Source organism: Echiichthys vipera, assembly GCF_963691815.1.
Source record: "Echiichthys vipera genome assembly, chromosome: 7".
Taxonomy (NCBI): Eukaryota; Metazoa; Chordata; class Actinopteri; order Perciformes; family Trachinidae; genus Echiichthys; species Echiichthys vipera.
The window spans coordinates 6,780,089-6,800,051 of record NC_139832.1 but is presented as its reverse complement, the minus strand read 5'-3'; the positions used below and the strand labels follow the sequence as shown (position 1 = coordinate 6,800,051).

The window sequence follows — 19,963 nt, the reverse complement described above, 5'->3', positions numbered from 1 at the left end:
CCCTCTACTGTGTTTTTATGTCAGTTTTTCTCTGTTTCTTAATATCTTTATTTACTTACACAAGCTGATTTTTTTTATCAGAGCTTCTCCTCTCACTTTTGACTGTTACGAACCTGCGTGCGTGTTTTATTTTCAGAGCCTATGTGGAGAAGTACCTGCTGGAGAAGTCCCGTCTGGTGTACCAGGAGCACAACGAGAGGTAGGTGGAGACGCAGGAGTGGATGATATCTGCCCACTTTTTCATTTATTCCCACTTATGGAAATGTGATATTTTTAAGATGCATCTTGTTGCAGCATAAAAAAAAACATTTTGGATATCTGCGGAAATAAAAACCCACATGAAAATCAGTAAATTTAAAGTAATCTACCAGTAAAAATCTCTATAAAACTGACAGTAGTGAAACCCAAGGAGCCCTGGTGCAGCCATAAATAAGAAAGAAGAAACATTGAGAGCCATATTACCAGCTGTTTGAGAGATAAAATGTAAAATCTATAGAAGTGTTCTTCGTCCAAGAAACTGAACACTAAACCGGACTCATTTCCTCTGCAGGCTGAGGATGTGTATCGGGTGTCCGTCGTGAAATAGACCTCTGCCCTTTGCTTTCTAAGTAAACACTGCAAACTATCCGCTTTCCTTTTGACTTTGGTCATTAATGCACACAGGACAAGGTTGTTTATTAATACTAATTACACATCCAAACTATTTCTAGATATCGGGATATGTGTGCAGTTTTAAGTAACGGCAACACTGTCTGTTCTCACTTCTTGTTTTGGTTCACACACTAGCAGACACTGTAAATCTCCTACGCACAAACACACACACACACACACACACATATAACATAAACACATGCTGAGGAATTTCCACCTGTACTCACATCCCTAAATCATTTTCATCTCTCAGACAACACACGCCCCTCTCTTCTCGTCTGACTCTGTCCGCGTACGTCTCGCTCGTCTCTCCCAGGCGACAGTAAAGAAGGATCACAAGTCCGGCCAGTGTGATGGTTTTGTGCGGGGAGGTTAAAAACAATATAAAACCCTCCACCGGTCATCTTATCCCTCTTGCCCTGATTAGCCCAGGGTTTCTATTTCACCTTGATGACAGGCCCTGGCGGCCATATCGATAGGGTGGAAACTCAAGACGGGACCCCCCAGGCGGCTCCGACCTGAAGCGGAGAGGTGGTGGCGGGTGGGGGAGCAGGCAGGCGGGCGGGCTGATGATGAACTGCAGATTTTCTTAAATCTTATCTCCACTCTCATGTCAGGTTGCTCATGTAGGAGTAAGAAAATAACGACCTCAGCTTTCCAGTGATGCTGTCAGGCTTTATGGCTTTGATGGTCGGTGCAAGAGACTGTTACTGAATTCAGCAACACTGGTTGTGTCTGAAATTGTTATTGTTTTATTACTTTGTTTATATATCGTGGTATTAACACTGGATGCAAACTAAACATTACAACTAATGTTTTCATGAGCAGTTTATCATTTTTCTACCTGCTCAAAGACGACTGGCTACTTGAGTCAGGCTGAAGTGTAATAGGAACATGTGTGTGTGTGTGTATAGATTTAAGAGGGTCACATATAGGGGACGGGCAGAAGTAGAGAGGTGAATGTGTTTTCAATAAAATTTACAAAAGAGCAACATAAATAGATTTTTTTAAAAATAGTTAACACACATAATGACCATGAACGTAACAAGATGGAGGCTCTGAAAGAACAGGCTCACCTGCAGTTACAGCTTACCACCAAAGAGGCCGCTAGAAACAACGTACCTCAAATCTTATGGAGTACAACTTTAAAGAGTCTATAGAAACGTTACCTTAGAGTTAAATTGAGGTTGTGTTGCCCAGCTCAAAGGGGTTGTATTAACAGCAGGAGGAATGACAGTTGTGAAAATCATCAAACTGGTCATGGAGGTATTATTTAGACATGCTTCAGACATGGAAATCAATACAGGAAAGGTGTTTTGGTGCTGCAGAATCATAACTCATTATTTGTGCATGTGTGTTTGTAGGAACTACCATGTTTTCTACTACCTGTTGGCCGGAGCCAGCGAAGAGGAGAGGGAGTCCTTTCACCTGCTCAAACCTGAGGAATACCACTACCTCAACCAGGTCCACATACACACGCACACACACACACACACACGCACCTATGCAGAGAACGAAATATTCATTGCACAGTGAGACACTTATGCTGCTCTGTTGTGTTACCTGTCAGATGATTAAAAACATGTTTCTGCCAACATGAAAAAAGGGGAAAGATTCGAGGGGATTTCTGCAATTTGCAGCCTGGCTCTTAAAAATTCCAAAATGATGCATAATTTTCATCATGAGAAGGTCTTTGTGCATGTACTTGTGCTGTCGGCTCTAATGAGAAAAATTTTAACCGGAAAATAGATTTAAAGTAAACTGGTCAAAATAGGGAGCAGTAACAACAAGTTACAGACAAACAACACAAGGCAATACCCAAAATATTCCAGAAAATCTGAATTAAACAATCATATAAAAAGACTATGTGTGCTATGACAAAGGTTACTATCAGCATTGACATTTATTGTCCAGTGTGGTGGCGTTTGTCTTTTAGTTATTGAATCAAAAGCCATTTTAATGTTGTTTTAAGTTGTAACAGAACAAGTAAAGATCCTCCAGCTAAAGAAAGAATTTAAAAGATCTCTGCACCTCATCCTGACCTACAGTTCACTTCTGTCTTGTTTTTAAAGACTGGACCTTAATATAGGGTTATAGTGGTTTATTCAAGTGTCAGGAGCAAAACGAACATGAAAAAAATGCCTTTCAGTGGTCTGATGTTGTAAATATACAGCACGTACAATTATTAGTGTCACAAATGGTTATTAAGTGTATGCAGTAAAGAGGGGTCCTCTCTCGATACACTCACAATCTTGCCTCATCCACAACAATATTAACAACAAAGCAATATTGTCTATTTTGCTGCCTATTGAAGAGTTACAGCAACGCAAAATTAACACGATACAGTTCATCCGCCCGGCACTAATTTCATAAATTCACATTGAGGCATTAAGAGGTTTTTTCCATGTGGAGAAAGGAAGACGACCTGCACACGGCTCGTGCAACAGGTCTGGACCTCTCTTAGTTTATGCAGATAAAATCTAAAATAAGATGAAATTGGTGAATGCCACAAATTCTCTCAGGTCAACCAAACGTGCCAAATACAAATCTGTTCGTACGAGTGGTTCTAGCATGAGTTCCAGTGCGATATATCGATTTTACTGCGATAGAAGGACTTTATTTGTAGTGGCAACAACCATTTTCTATTCAGTCCAAAGAAGTATTAAATAATTAAAAAATTAAGCTGATGAAAGACATTTTTCAGCATCTGCGTTCCCTCCTTTTCTCTCTGTTGGATCGTATTTTTCTCATTTATCACAGCTGGATCGCCTCCCAACGCTCTGACCCTGCGTATGTGTGTCTCTCATATGTTAGCGTTTTTGTGTACATGCCAGAAGTCCTGACACGCGTGCATCTTTTGCTGCACATCTGTGTGCGTTGGCAGCAGATGTGTGAGGACTGTAAGGATATTCCCTCTTCCTATGGCAGTAAACTCAAGAGACAACCAAAAACAAATCCTTTGTTCTTCTCTTTTGACTTCCCCAAAAAAGTAACAGTTTTGTTTTTTTCTTCCCTTAATCCGCACAACAACAACAACAACCCCCCCCCCCCCCCCCCCAATCCACCCGCATCCTCATCTTCTGCTGCCGACTGCCTGTTACTATGCAGCTCTGTTTCCATGGCAACAGCCATACTCAGGAGGAGTTAATCTGGCGCTGACTTGCTCTCGTGCAGAGGGCGCCGGCGGTCGCGTGCGTTTGTGTGCATTTCTTTGAGCACACACACACACACACACACACACACACACACACACACACACACACACACACACACACACACACACACACACACACATACACACACACACACACAAACTCCAGAGGAATAAAATTATTCATATTTATCTCTCTTCTGTCAGAGATGGATTTTGTTCTCTGTGTCCGTCTCTCAGTGGTGGATCGTCACTAAATACATTAACTCAAGTACTTTAAAGAAAATCGATATATATTTGAATAATTTGACAGTTAAAGGAGTCGCTCATCGTGATGATCCTGCAGAGAATCTCATTTTTATGGAGCTTTGTAGCGAGTTTGGGCTCATTTGTTTAGCTGTTTAGTCTGAAACTTTACTGCTCTGATTCACTCTCACCGCTCAGGGACAAAGATGCTAACTGTCTGACAAACATACTGAAGCATACTGAAGCATTTAGCAGCTAGGCAGAGGCAGACATTGAGGTCAAACACAGAGCTTACAGTCACCAATCGGCCACAAACACGACTCCAAATATAGAGATGGGCACGAGTAATGTTTTCCCACATCGAGTAAACACATGAATTACTCGAGGGGGGGATCGATACCTCAAAGAGGGGAAATCTATTTTTAGAACGCTCCTTACAGCGAGCAAAGCTTCTGACTGTGGCGTCACATCGGCGCTCTCTGTCCACACAACACGTTAAAAATGCTCTGAATGTTTTGGAACAAGCTGTAAAATATGCTCCTGAAAAAAACTGCTACATTTTCTCTGCACCAGCAGCCTGTGTTTCACAAATAAGGAGCCAGCCTGTTACTTCGCACGCTGTCTCACCAAAACACTCACTCACACACACACACACACACACACACACACACACACACAGAGTCAGAAACACTCATTACCTTATCTGGCCCTGTTTGGCTCTAAAAACATTCTTTTAAGTGAAACGAGGAGAAAAAAAAAACCCAAAAGATTGAGTCCCCTCATGAAGGCGAGGAATTGATTATTCACGCCCATCCCCATCCAAATGATGCTAATGTTGCTGTGTGTTAGCTGGATGTCTAAATAAGCATCATATTTAATGTGATGCAGCAGCGTTAGGAAAGAGCACTAGCACACTGTAATAGTGAACGTGATTCCTCAAACACCTGATACTGGGTCGTCTCTCTTTTCAGATAAGATGGTAAAACAGATACCTAAAAAGCTTTTTATTAGCTTTATTATATTTAATATTTGCCTAAAACTTCAGGAGACCTCACGCCTAGTTGAAACAGTTTTTCTTATTTTTGTTTTGTCATCATCTATTTACATCAATCTACATTATTTGTACAAAACAAGACTCGCCCTACGAGGGGGAACACTTGTGAAAATTTTCAGACAGCACCGGCTGAGACGTCCTGCAGAACTACGCCCATCTGGGTGAAATACAGTACCAAGATTTTAGGGAGTCCTAATATTCAACAGTGAAGCTGATATTTTTAGAAACCTCTGCATTAAACTATGTATCATCGTGTGATCGCTGACTTCCACTATCAAAAACTTTGCTGAAAAAATAAAGAAATCAAAACTGATTAATTGCTTTTTCAAGGATTATCCCTTTAAATACAATTTTGAGATACTTTTACTTTACCTGAGGGATCCATACGTTTCAGAGAGAAATATTGTCCTTGTTTTTTTACTCCACTTCATTTATATAACAGCTACAAGTGCTCATTAATTTGCACAAAACATATAAATCAACTTCATTAATATGACACATGAACTCCTGCTCTACCAGCTCCAACAGTAAACTGCTACTTCCTCCTGATGCATTAGTAATGATTAATACTTCTCTACTTCTGCTTAAGTAAGAATTTAAGGAGAACTTGCAAAACTTGTAATGGAGCATTTTTACACTTTATTGATGCTTTTACTGCTGAAAGGACGTAGTGTAAGGAAGTTATGGCTTTGATTTATATAGCGCCTTTCTCAGTGCTCAAGGCGCTTCACAGAGTCCAGGTTCCATTACATCACACAGACATACGTGGTGGTGGCAAACTACGTAGTGGTCACAGCTGCCCTGGGGCAGACTGACGGAAGCGTGGCTGCTAATCAGCGCCTACGGCCCCTCCGACCACCTCCTCAAACATACAGCAGTCATACACATTCACTCGAGGCAAGGTGGGTGAAGTGTCTTGCCCAAGGACACAACGGCCATGACACGAGTAGGGCAGGGCGGGGATCGAACCGGCAACATTGGCCGACTCGCTCTACCAACTGAGCCACAGTCGCCCCAAAGTGTCGACTGAAAGTGTCATTTAAACCAGTCTTGTCCTCCGCCATCTTTGATCATGGATTCATATATGGATGGATACATATATACAGAATATAAATGTCTACATAGATAGATTTAATGCACCGTGGGTTAATTGGGATAAGTGGTTGGAATTCCTCTGGATGTTTAATAATTAAGATTGTTTTTAGTCTTGTCCTCCGCCATCTTTGATCATGGATTCAGTTATTGCAGCTGTGTGTGTGTGTGTGTTTGCGTGTGTGTGTGTGTGCGTGTGTTAGTCATTTTTTCCTCACACATTAACAGCTTGTGTCATCGTCCTTGTACGTGTGCGTATTACTGTGTGTGATCCCTGCCTCCTTAACCCACTCTGCCTTGCTTCCAGATGACAAAGAAATCGCACAAACTCCACTGGGACAATTACTATGAGAGCGATCTGGTCAGTATCATGTGGATGACATGAGTTGTGTGTGTACGTCTGTGCTCAGTGGGTGTGTCGTGGTTCTCTGGGTTTTTGGTGCCAGTCTTGCTCTTGTTCTCTCTCTTTCTCTCTCTCTCTCTCTCTCTCTCTCCGCTGTCCACCGACGCCTGCTTTCACTGAAACGGACTCAAGACGGAGTCGACCTGAACTGACCTCAGCTGGTCGAGCTCAGTAAAGACAATGTTTAAAGGGATACCTTTAATGTAATGACTTCACTGTATTTGTCTCAAGATACCCGTATACTTTTGAAGGTGTATCTCATTTAAAGTGAGGTATGTGACACTAAAAGAAATGTTGATAGCCTTATTAACTAAAAGGTAATTAACTAATAGGTAATTTGAAGAGGAGAAGAAATTAAATCCTTCATAGAAAATATATAACTAAATGTGGATTAAACAATTAAAACTAATACGTAAAGGGATCCCTTTAAACTAGTATTTGGGTCTTGATGCTTTGCTGTCGGGGGATTGAGTGATGCCGTCACACCTGGACATCGCCATCTTTAAAGGGAAGGTTCAGGATTTCCACCTTCACCGCTACATATGACAAGCTCAACACACAGTTTTAATGTGAACTAGCAACAGTAAGAAATGTTGGGTTTGCATTCGCAGTAATTTACGCTGGATTACACGCGTGCCAATAGGTAGCGAGAATCCAGCATGGGAATGACGGACCCCGTCAGTAACTATGAAAATAACCACTTATATGAAGAGGTATTAAAGAGTTAAAAGACATTAAATGGCAATGAAAATCATAAGTATTATAGTTTAATTATGTCGTGGGACAGGTCCTTTTAAAGCTGAATAATAACTTTTATTATCAAGAGACGAAAAAAATTAGATTGAAGCTAAGTTTGTTCTTGTATGTCCTTACTTAGAAGTCACACAAGTCGTTATTTCTAGTAAAACATTTTTTAAAGAATCGTAACAGACTTTACAAAGATAGATAGATAGATAGATAGATAGATAGTTGGATGGATGGATGGATAGATAGATAGATAGATAGATAGATAGATAGATAGACAGACAGACAGACAGACAGACGGACGGACGGACGGACGGACGGACGGACGGACAGACGGATAGATAGATAGATAGATAGATAGATAGATAGATAGATAGATAGATAGATAGATAGATGGATAGATAACTTTATTTATCCCAGAGGGAAAATTAGGTCATCGTAGCAGCGGCACAAAACAAAAAATCATTCATCCATCTTCATCTTCAACCGATTATCCCGGGGTCGGGATCGCGAGGGGGCTGGAGCCGATCTCAGCTGACATCTGGCGTGAGGCGGGGTCCACCCTGGACAGGGCGCCAGTCTATCGCAGGACACATAGAGACGAACAGAGACAGACAACCATTCACACCTACGGGTGATTTTAGAGTCATCAATGAACCGAACACGTGCACGTCTTTGGACTGTGGGAGGAAACCGGAGAACCCGGAGAAAACCCACGCAGACACAATCAGAAATACAAAATATAAAGTACAATAGGAGTACAGTATCGCAGATTTAAAACACTATATTACAATATACTATGTGGTCCTGAAACTTCCCTCTAAGTGTGTGGTCCATCTGTGTGTGTGTGTGTGTGTGTGTTTTGCCGTTTCCCCGCTCTTTGAGGCCGTCTCCACCTGAAGTGAGTAATGTTTGGTCACTGGGATTTGTTGTGTGGTTAAGGGATTCAGTATCTGCTAATAGGAGATTATGTTACTTTGACTTTGCCGGCGAGCAAACACTCGACATGAGAGACGGGGAGTGTGAATACGACTTATCTACCTGTGTTTCCTCTCGACGTTGGCTCTTTGTCTCCCCCAGTTCTTTAAATTGTTCTTTTATCCAGGGAAGGGTTCCTGAGGACACTCGCTCTTTTTTTTAAGCACTTTTAGCGCAACCAAAAAGCTGCTTTTAAAAACGTAATCCTCCCCTCCTCCTGTATGCTTGAAAGGGACTTTAGATTCCCAGTAATTACAATGGATTCCAATGATGACCCCAAATATATAAATGTGGATGTTTCTGAAATGACTCCTGCAGAAAAGCCTCCTCATCATTATTCTATTCTATATTATTATATTAGCATATTTATAGGACTGGGGTTGCAGTGGAATGAGAATATATAGTATCACGGTTTCACACTGTTATTATTATTATTATTATTAGTAGTAGTATTATAATCAGTTACATTGACCCTTAAATCTTCTTCTTCTTCTTCTTCTTCTTCTTCTTCTTCTTCTTCTTCTTCTTCTTCTTCTTCTTCTTCTTCTTCTTCTTCTTCTTCTTCTTCTTCTTCTTCTTCTTCTTCTTCTTCTTCTTCTTCTTCTTCTTCTTCTTCTTCTTCTTCTTCTTCTTCTTCTTCTTCTTCTTCTTCTTCTTCTTCTTCTTCTTCTTCTTCTTCTTCTTCTTCTTCTTCTTCTTCTTCTTCTTCTCCCCCCCCCCCCCTCTCTCTCTGTACTCCTTTTTCCCCTCGGCTCCTCCCTGTCATATTTTTTCCTTACACAACCGTCCTGTCTCGCTGTTTGCTGACACATTGTCTCCCTCAAGGGTCTGGCAATGACCTCATCAGTCTGTGACCCCACCGTCCAAGGAGATGATGTCACACACACACCCAAACACACAGACACACAGACACACACCCAAACACACAGACACACAGACACACACACACACACACAAACAGAAATCTCAGGAGCTCTTGACAGCTGTCTGAGCGTCTGACCAACCCTTTGGGCCTCTTTAACCCTTGACCGCTCCCATTGGTCAATGTGCGGAGGGCACGCTGCAGTAAATAGAGACACCCAGCACTTTAAGAGGTGACACACAAGTTTCCAGATTCAACATGTGCAGCTGAAAATAGCAGATAAAACAATGCGATTGCACGTATTTAACTAAAGATCCCAAAGACCAAACATTTTCTGGATGTTTGCATTTGATGTGTGCCGTCGGGTGTTTGGTTCTGGTGCCTCTGCGGCTGTGGGGTTTTTGCATTTTGTGCCTGTTTGGGTGTCTATGGTTTTTGGTCGTGTGGAATGTCTGGTGACGGGGTGGCATGCTGCTTTTGGCGCAAAAATCATCCTGGACAACATGAATCATGATTAAGTCATGGTAAGTAATAGAAAAAGCCTTGACTGATGCATTTTACTTTTAACTGGATTCATGAGAGATCTGTTAAAAGGCTCAATGTGATGCATCAGCTGGACTCCTGACTTGACTCCATTCAGTGTAAGCCTGCACCAAGAGTGTTGCAACTGGCATACAATTACAATTTCAAGTTATGGTGAGAAAAGAGTCTTTGTTTAAAATAAGAAGCACAGATTGTTTCCTAATCATCCCTTTACTGCACTCAAGAAGAGGTACCAACAGCTACGGTTTTGGTTTTCGCCCAAAGTATTCCCTCTCAACTGGCCAAAATTGATCTCTTTATTTTCTCAACTTCCTTCAACGTATCACATTGTGCTGCTTTGGCGCTGAGGTCAAACATACCCGGCAATTTAAAAAAAATGGCTTTTCGCGGGTCTCGCCGTAGCTCGAGACGGCCCAAACCCCCTTTGTTGCAATTGGAGGAGCTCGCCGGGGAAATTTTTCTGATTGTTGGCTCTACAGTTCCTGACGAGCTCTGAGCCAAAAGAAAACAATGGCGAGGCAGAGAGGAGTGTTGAATGTTACAGCCTAGAAGAGGCAATCCAGAGCGTGGATTATGGGTTCCTGTGTCTTCTCTCGCTGGCCGCTCGCTGTGGTATGTGCTAATTACAGCCTGAGAGAGGCTCGCCGCCGGAGCAGAGACACGCTGACCGACCCGAGGGCCTGAGGAGACGCACACACACCCACGCACAGTCACTGTATACACATCCTCTCCCCTCTTTACAAACACTATGATATCAGTGTCTCACTTCTTCACTTAGCAGGATTTCCCCTGAAACTTTGTTAAAGAGGCGATTTGCATTTGTTTCCTCGACTGAGGAAGAATATTTTTCTCATCACTTCAAAGCGAACACACGATTTGATTGATATGTCAGTTGTCTGCTGAGCTGAGTCACCATGACAACATGTAGTCTTCTGTGATCGATTTCAAGATTTAGAGATTAGAGCTTTAAAGATGTGCGGCCTTTGTTGTCGGAGCAGCGACGTGTAGACTTGAGTCATGAATCTGATCGACTCAATTTGACAAAATCTAAAACACTTGCAACTTGACTTTGACTGCAGCATCGGTGACTCACGACTTCACTTGGAAGGACTTGACGGTCTCACATTCAACGATAGGATATCATAGATCGATTGTCTGCAGACACATCTGGTCACTCAGGCAATGTGACTGTGAAGCTTTTTAGGGTCCAGTCACATGACAACATGAAAAACAAGTTTGTCGAGTTTTCCAAACTCTGTTGCAAGTTGTAGCATAAAACTAAACACAGACTAAACAGACAGACGCAGACAGCAGTGTAAAATAAATAAGTTCAGCAATGTTGTGTCTCTGTTACAAAAACATTATATATCACTTATACAACCACTGAAAAACCAATGCGGAATATCAAGACATGCCTTTATTATGACAATACAAAGTCTTGAAAAGCACTTAGTTCTGTAAAAAACAACAACAACAACAAACTTTGTTAAATTTTGTAAAGGTGCACGATGACAGCAGGACTCGAAACCCTAAGTTTAGGACTCGGACTTGACTCAAGCCTTGTTATGTTTGACTTGGGCCTGGTCTTGAGATTTACTTGTAACTTGCAAAATAATTATTCTGTTTTACCTCTGATTTAATAACAAAAAAAGATACTTTTGCAGACCCAGTGAAGCTTTTGCAATACTGAAGGAAACCCTGCTCAGTCTCACACACACACACACACACACACACACACAAACACACACACACACACACACACACACACACACACACACACACACACACACTGACCCTCCATTAGCTCCACAAAGCGCCAAGTCTTCACCATCTGAATGGAATCGTTTTGATCATTATTAAGCACCGTTAGTAAAGTTTATGTGTGTAAACTCATATAAAATCCTGTGTGATGCTGATGTCCCCCCTCTCTTCCTCTCTTTTTTCTGTGTGTGTGTGTGTGTGTGTGTGCGCGCGCGCGTTTCCACCTGACACCAGCAGGACTGCTTCACAGTAGAAGGAGAGGATCTGAAACATGATTTTGAGCGGCTGCAGCTGGCTATGGAGATGGTCGGCTTCTTACCCAGCACACGCAAACAGTAAGACGAGCCGCGTGATGTCAACAACTGTTATTTTATATAAATCATAACCGAACCGCAGCCCCTGTCTGTTGGAATCAGGGTCAGAGGGGTTGCTAAGTAGAATGAATGTACAGAAATGTATCACGTTACATTTTTGTGGGAGCATATTACCAGCTCTGCAGATTTGGTTTAGAGACGGCACGTAAAAAAACTGAAAACGAGCAAACCCCTCTGTAAGTACTCCCACTCTTTGTCTAATGTTCTCACAAAACATGCCTCTACTTTAGCTTTTTATGTTGCTCTTTATAAATTTAAAGGAATAGCTGTCAGGTTCATATTTAATGAAACACATGTAATGCATAAGAGTGACGTCCTAGGTCTCCTGGTCAAGGATCTCTGCCCAGAAACGGTTTTGATTTATTGTAAAACATGCTCACAGTAAGACTCAGCAGCCTTTTTTGCTAAAGTGCCTTTTCTTCTGCTTCAGGATCTTCTCCCTGCTGTCAGCGATCCTCCACCTGGGAAACATCCGCTACAAGAAGAAGACCTACAGGGACGATTCCATCGACATCTGCAACCCAGAGGTCCTGCCCATCGTCTCAGAGCTGCTAGAGGTGAGCAGCACGACGCAGCCTTTTCATAGCATTCACGTTCAAGTGTCACCAGTTCAAGCACATCAGCACATTTTAAGGTACGGCGAGTGGTAGATATTCAGCTTTAACGATGATGCAGTTTTCATCGGAAAGTCTCGAAGCGTCAGAGGTCAAGACTTTTTTGTCTCGTTGACTTTATGCTGAAATGCAAAACTCTAAACGCTTTGAAGGATAATAAAAATGAAGGATTGGAGCAGGGCTTTACCACAAGGCTTGTTTATTCTCCCTAAATACTTTCTTTGCCATTTTGTCTCCCAAAGTTATTCCATTACATGCCCACTGGAGATACTTAAGACTCCACGGACTTAGTGAACTTTCAAAAAAAAATAAAGCAGCATCCATTTAAACACCAGTTTTCTTTTTGCTTTGTGTTTTTTTTTTTCTTTTCTAAATTCCTATCGCCGGAGTTCACCTCCCATATGGGGCTTTTGAAAAAGCCGTTTAGAGAGTTGAGGACTCTCTGGATACAAGCACAGCCCGTGGTGACAGCGGAAGTTAAGAGGTGCTTCAGGTCCCAAAACGCCGTCCAGCCATCCAGGGCTTACACAAAGTGTTGTTTGTGTTGAGGCTATTTTCAGACCTCTTGTGATGCCGGGCTGTTTCGTAGCTGAGCTTTCCCACCAGCAACAACGGATCCTTGTTGTTCTCTCAATGGAAGCTGCAATGTTGAATTAGATCATAAATACATACCAGACACTGAGACATGCTTCATGATTGTTTGATGGGATCATTTGTGAACCATACATGGCTTTGCTGCAGATTCCCGATCAGACAGTAAGTGAGTGAGAGTGCATTTTGCAGGTTAACACAAAAGGGTTTTTTTTTCGTTGAAGACGCGCTGATCAGCCACAACGGTTCTAACTGCGTCTTTTAAGTATTCTTGCTACGAGTCGACCGCCAAATTCCCCTGTCCTCAGACGTTATTTTGCTGTGAAGCTAAATGATATTGGGTGCTTTTTAAGTTGTTTTTTTTCTTTTTAGCTCAAGGTGTTCAGCAGCCTGTAACCTGCACCCTGCACCAGATGGATTGATTTGCATTTGCTCAGCATAAAGGGGCGATATAGTTGGTTGCTGATTGGATAAACCATCTGTCTATCACTGACATCCCGGCCAAATCAACCAATCAGATCAACAAAGCGTATGACGTGCTAACAGCGTGCTAAAAAAAATGTCTGTAAATGATACTTTCCGTTTGTGTTACGCAAATCTACAGATAAAAGGCACAATTTCAGGTGCCCGGTCCATATTCCAACAGAAGGATCCAAGAGAAAAAAGCGTTAGCGAGCGGCTTGCTCGATAGCTGCGCTCATCTCACTTCCTGTGGCGCTCTGTGGTGCATCTGGGTACGAGGAGTCTTCTGCTGAAGGTGCTCCTCTGCTGGGCCAGTGTGTCGTAGAGAGGGTGGGAGACATTGCACAGGATACCCGGAGCCTAGAAACTGAACTGTCAATTTTCATTGCGTCACACTTCGACCCGCCTCAAAACCAACACTGATTGGTTCGGTCGCTTGGCTAACTTCACAAAATTTTCTCTGCCGCAAGTTACCAGACTGATCTGCGAGTTAAATACAAGGGAGCTCACGAGATCAGGATGGTCTCACGAGGCAAGGCGTTCAGGGCGCTGCTGCAAAACTAAACCACAAGGCGCAAAAAACATGAGGGGCAAATGCCAGGCTCTTGGCAACACCAAAAGAAGCTAGCGAAACACTTCACTCTCACTGGAATCAATTACAAAAAGCCGCCCCAGTGCTGCTCTCATGCCCCCGATTTCTGCCTTTTCCTGACAGATGTGAACATCAGTCACTCACTAAAGTGTGTTCGACGGTCGGAGTTATTCCAGTCACATCCTTGCCTAAACAATAGAATCATTACTTGTCTAATGGCATATTTGCAAGCGGACTAGTTTGCTCAGTGGCAGCACTTTGTCTCAGTAAATGAAGTTCAAATGAAGCTCAGTAGAAAATAGAGAGTATCCGTGCATTATAGACAGTTTCACGCTGTATTGTTCCTCTTTCTCATGATTTGAGTTCTTTTAATATTGTATTTTTACAACCTCTTTTCTGTTGTATTATTACACAAACAAAACAGCACAAACAGCAATTCTTGAGGCTTTGATCCATGCACACTGTATAATTATCCAACACACACTAATCAGTCTGGTCTGTAGGTTTAGACTGCTTTGGACTCTTAATCGTCCACACGAGGATGAGAGACATGGAAAAACATTTCCTCACATGGGTTAAATGTGCCACGCAGCGTTTCAAAAGATTTATGATGTGCTGAATTGAGTTCATTCTTGACACTGAGTGCAGACCACACACACACACACACACACAAACACACACACACACACACACACACACACACACACACACACACACATGCGCGCACACACACGCGCACACACACACACACACACACACACACACACTCGCACTCACACACACACGCACACAAACACACACACACACACACACACACACACACACACACACACACACACACACACACACACACACACACACACACACACAAACACACACACACACACACACACACACACACACAAACACACACACACACTCACACTCATCAGTGTGCACTGTGAGGACAGCTCAAACCTCCACATGCTGTTCTGATTTACCTTGGGATTGAGGGTTGGTGGCATTTCCCAGTCCCTGCTAACTTCAACGATTAGCCGGATGTGCTTGTTGAGTTGCTGACAAAACAATGTCCGAAGTGTGCCGGAGACTCCTGTCAACAGCACAGCGGGGATGTTATGACTGTAGAGAGCCTGCCAGGGTTCCCCTTTAACATCCAGACTGGGCTCTTTGACTCTCCAGAGGTCCAGAGGGGCTGTGACGTGAGCTCAGCCACATGTTGGCCACATGCTCGGGGTTAGTGTTTTAAGTTCAAGTTTATTTGGATGTCTGTTAGTTGGTGCAATGGCTATTTGTCCCCAGGGACATATAAAACGGTCTTTAAGGGAAGAAGAATAAAGAAGAAAAACTAAAACACATCCTAATGAAATCAAACAAACAAAGTGTCCCATTGAAAGAACATCTGATCTCTTTCATTTGGCAACATTCCTGCTGCAACATAAGGCGTGTTCGGACCAAAAACTTCCCCCTCAGAGAAACTGCCCAGTGGGGAACTTCCGACCAAGAACTAATAACGTCAAAGGCCTTTTCTCTGACTTTGCAACGCCAGTACGAACGCAACTTATGGCGCCACTTCATTCTCATATTTCACTTTGACAAGTCAATATGTGGTTGTACACAATGCTCAGTACTTCACTGTTGTTCCATTTGTACTTGTTTTCTTCCATTTCTTTCATTGCGAACTGTTGTTCAGCTAACAGTCTTTAAAAAGTAGTACTGGATTGGCTCATGTGTTTGACCAATCACCACCGGTCAAGGATCCTCCTGTGCTGGAGAAGTGCCTACTCTGAAATAAGCCTCATTTCCACCGAGCAGTCTGGTTCAGTTCAGTTGGTTACACATCAGAACGGTTATTTTTCCATTTCCATCCTCGTAAGTTGTGGATGGTACCAATTGATCCGCTTCCGTTTATTCGTTACCCTTCTGTTGAGGTAAAAGGTGGAGCTGGAAACACTGCAGTCTGCGATTGGTGCTGATGTTCCTCTACATCAAGGGTGTCAAAGTGATCCAGTAAAGGGCCGTGTGGCTGCAGGTTTTCATTCCAACCAATCGAAAACACACCTGGTCCAACAAATCAACTGTGTGAAGACAGTTCAGGTGATTGAGTAAGTCGAGTCAAGTGTGTTCTTGCTTGGTTGGAATGAAAACCTGCAGCCACACGGCCCTTTACTGGATCAGTTCGACACCCTTGCTCTACATCATCTGGGGCGAAGTGGAAATGTTGCTATGAAGATTTTTTCAAAATGGCGTCAAAAGAACTACGATCGTTTCTAGTTCTTAAATAAAAAGAGGGGTTCTGAGACTAAGAATTAGAAAATGTTCCTCCGGTCAGGATGAAACTATAATGTTTCAGTGGAACCAAAGAAGGGTCAACCAATGAGGAGTCAGTGGAGCTGAGGGACAGACAATTACAAAATATGTGATGGTTTCGTTCATTTGTTTTCCAGGAAATGATTGTAATCAATTTTGACATGCATCTGTGAAAAATATTGGGAAATTGGCTAGAAAAGGGTTAAAAAGTTGCCTTTAATTGAATTGTAACTTGCCAGAAAAGCACGCATTCACTATGATTTACAACGTGAGCGCTGTTACCATTAAAAGCACTTATGTTTTGTAGGTGATGCATGACTTTATTAAAGACCTTTTGCATTAGAGAATCTGCTAAATGGCTGAAATACATGTCGGTTCTTGAGGTTTGTGTGAGTCATCGAAGCTGGATTTGCTTCAAGGGAAAGCTCCGCTAAAGAACATCCATGGCTCTGAGTGAGGTCTTATTTTGCACGAATAACCGATGCTGGATCAGTCCGTACTTTGCTTTGATATGTAAAATAACAGTTTAGACAGGATGGGATGTGAACTCTTACCGTGGTACACTAATGTGAAGCACCTCTTAGAAGGAGAGCTGACTGGCACGAGTGAGGATTGATGCATGAATAAGAATGAAGCTAATCAGGACTTCCTGTTTCCTGTGGAGGTGGAACTGGAAGAGGAAGTCGGAGCTCGTAGGAGTTGATGGACGGCTGACAGGCCAGAAACTTTCTTGTGCAAACTGGTAGTCGGTCCAGAGAGAGACGCTCGAACAAATCCCACTCAGGCCTGAATATGTTGATGGTATATAAATGATCAAAACATATTTTTGTAGCATGTAATATTGTTCATTGGTCACAAACTGATGAAGGCAAGTACATTTTGATAAAATCCTGTCCAGTTTTTGTTTAACTTTCCGTCCTTTTCCTAAATTCCAGAGTAATTCCAATCTTTTTCAAATATTCAATATCAAGTTTATTGGTGTCTGAAGGTTTTATTAAGGATCATAAGCAGGAAACTGTAGGAAATCATCCACCTGTTTTAATGCACATTTTCTATTGAATGTAACGGCCGTGATTTCGATGGAAACAGGCATAAATTAGCATTTTATTTTGCCAATTTTTTCATCATTTAAATTTTGCAATGCATTTGCATCTATAATAATTACTACTTCTTTTTATTAAAGCTAGTGCGACTCTTTTCTGCTCATGGGGGAATTGTCGGGTCTCAGTGAATCATAAATAAAGTCTCTTGAGGTAACGTTTGTTATGATTTGGCACTATAAATAACATTTTATTGAACTGAATTATGGAAGCAGAGCTAAAGTTCGCTAAATCTGGTGACTGCTACTTAAACTGAAATCACATTATAATATTACTTTGAAATAAATGTAGTAGGTGGCAGTGATGTTGAGCTGCTTGTTAAGTGTTTTTAGGCTTTGCAATTTAAATGAAAACACTGTTTGCATGATCAGGATACTGAACATTTCTGCTTAAATCACACTAAAACATGGCTTTGGTGTTTGCAGCATATAGCAAAGACCTGCATAGACCAGAGAGATGAGTGTCATGCATCGCTGTGATTGGTGCATTAAAGGAGAAAGGTGGTGCTCCGGATTTATCAATGTTGGTGTTTTGCTTTTACAGACATAGAAAACATCTGTTAGAGCTTAAGATTTGCTCAGAATCAGACTTAAGGTCTTCATGGAAAAAAAAAAAACATGGGGTTAATTTGAGAACAGAATCACTGACCCCAAACTGGTGCTTACAAACTTGTGTGTGTTATGGTATTAGAGCTGTGATCATAGATGGAGCAGTGAGCCTGTTACCAAGCTACTAATACATGGAAATGTACCGGCTAAAGACCAATCACCAGGCTGCAGAATAGGCTTTGCTCTTAGTGGAGGGATTACCAGGCGGTGTGAAATAAAGTCTGATTATGCTACCACACCGACACACACCGACACACACCGACACACACACACACACACACACTGCCACACACACACACACATGCTTCTCTGTTTATGTCAAAGCCTTTATAAAGGAGCCAGTTGACAAAACTAGATCCATAATGGTATTAACTATTAGCATTAACACCCTTGCCTTTTATACATGAAGACATCAGTCAGTCACACATAGACATGCTGTCACATGTATACACACACACACACACACACACACACACACACACTCACACTCACATACACACGGTCTAAGAAACAGCTGTTCCGCCCACTCCCGTAATCCCTGTAGATGGAGGAGATGTGTATGTGTGTGGTGACATCTGCTTCTTCCAGTGTGGCTCTGTTATAAATGGTTTGTCTGGAGTTTAGAGTGTGTGAGAACTCGCCGCAAAGTATTGTTGTGTGTGTGCGTGCTTGTGTGTAAGAGAGAGAGAGAGGGAGGGGGCAGAGAGCAACCTTTACGTGTTAATCTTGGTCAGATGTTAGTTAGAAGCAGCAGAGTTATTATAGCATCAGATTAGTAGATTGAGGGGTCAGTTAGGGATGAGCGATATGGATAAAATCTTCTGTCGTCATGGTAATGTACAGTATATCTTGATATTGTAGATTTTCTGGAAAGTCAGTTGAGAAAATGTCTGTTTTTAAATGCCTGATAAATTACGTATAAATCCTCTTCCTCCAAACAAACTGATTTGCAATATTTCCAACAATGATCTACTACATCCAGATATTTGAATTAAATAATCACCTCGTTTTAAAGATGGACGATGCGTCTCCACTTCATCTAACTGTAAAAAATGGTCAGCGGAAATAGGTGCCGCCATGTTCCCATCTTTCAACCAGATTCTGCATGGCAGGCCAAATCAAAGTCCCGCCCACACTCTCGCCCGACCAATCACGAGTCAATCACCACTGTTAGCCATTTCACCTCATTTTCACAGCATCACATGACTTATTCAAACCAAACTTATCCGAAACAATAACACTTGAACGAACACCAGCATGGGAAAAACTAAAATGATAGCAAACATCTTCTGGAAAAATGTATTTGATGTTTTTAGTTTGGCCCATGTCTCATCCGGTTGGTGGTTCAAACATTATACTGTTGCAGCATATCCTCATCTCGTCTGTCATGACCCGGTGTCAGGTGATATCTTATATATATTTAAAGTAATATTTTGTACCTTGTAGACAGTACTTAATATATGTTTCATTGAGTTAAAAGCAAATCTAAAGCGCATTTCTTCTGAATTGTTTTCCTCTTTTAAACTATAAAAACGTTCTTTTACTCAGTGATTGGAGTTGGCTGCAAGAAAGCTTTCCTGGTAGAGTTTTGGTGTCTTGATCACACACACTTGAGTGTATCACCTCGCTTTAAAGGGTTAAAGGAGGATGTTTAAAGTTAAAGGTAATTGTTTAATTATGTCATGTAAAGTAGCACTTATTCTGTGAAAACAGTGCATGTAAAGCCTGCATTACAAATAGTGTGTTTGCAGTTTGACATACATTGACATTTATCAGTTGCAAGACAGTTGCATCATGGGAAATGTAGGATTCTGTGTTGTTTGGAGCCAT

General features: G+C 42.0%; 1 protein-coding gene across 4 annotated transcripts in view; it reads left to right on the top strand.

Annotated features, from left to right (window-relative positions):
- The window catches only part of LOC310948989 (unconventional myosin-IXAa-like), a 156,201-nt gene that overhangs the window by 75,121 nt on the left and 61,117 nt on the right, over window positions 1–19,963 (top strand). For 3 of the 4 annotated variants that reach the window (XM_083916306.1, XM_083916304.1, XM_083916303.1), the window contains exons 4-8: window positions 137–199; window positions 2,016–2,115; window positions 6,502–6,555; window positions 11,723–11,820; window positions 12,290–12,416. In XM_083916306.1, the coding sequence (XP_083772432.1) occupies window positions 137–199; window positions 2,016–2,115; window positions 6,502–6,555; window positions 11,723–11,820; window positions 12,290–12,416 (442 nt within the window). The remainder of the gene's footprint in view (window positions 1–136; window positions 200–2,015; window positions 2,116–6,501; window positions 6,556–11,722; window positions 11,821–12,289; window positions 12,417–19,963) is intronic. The other variant, XM_083916305.1, reaches the window with a different exon arrangement.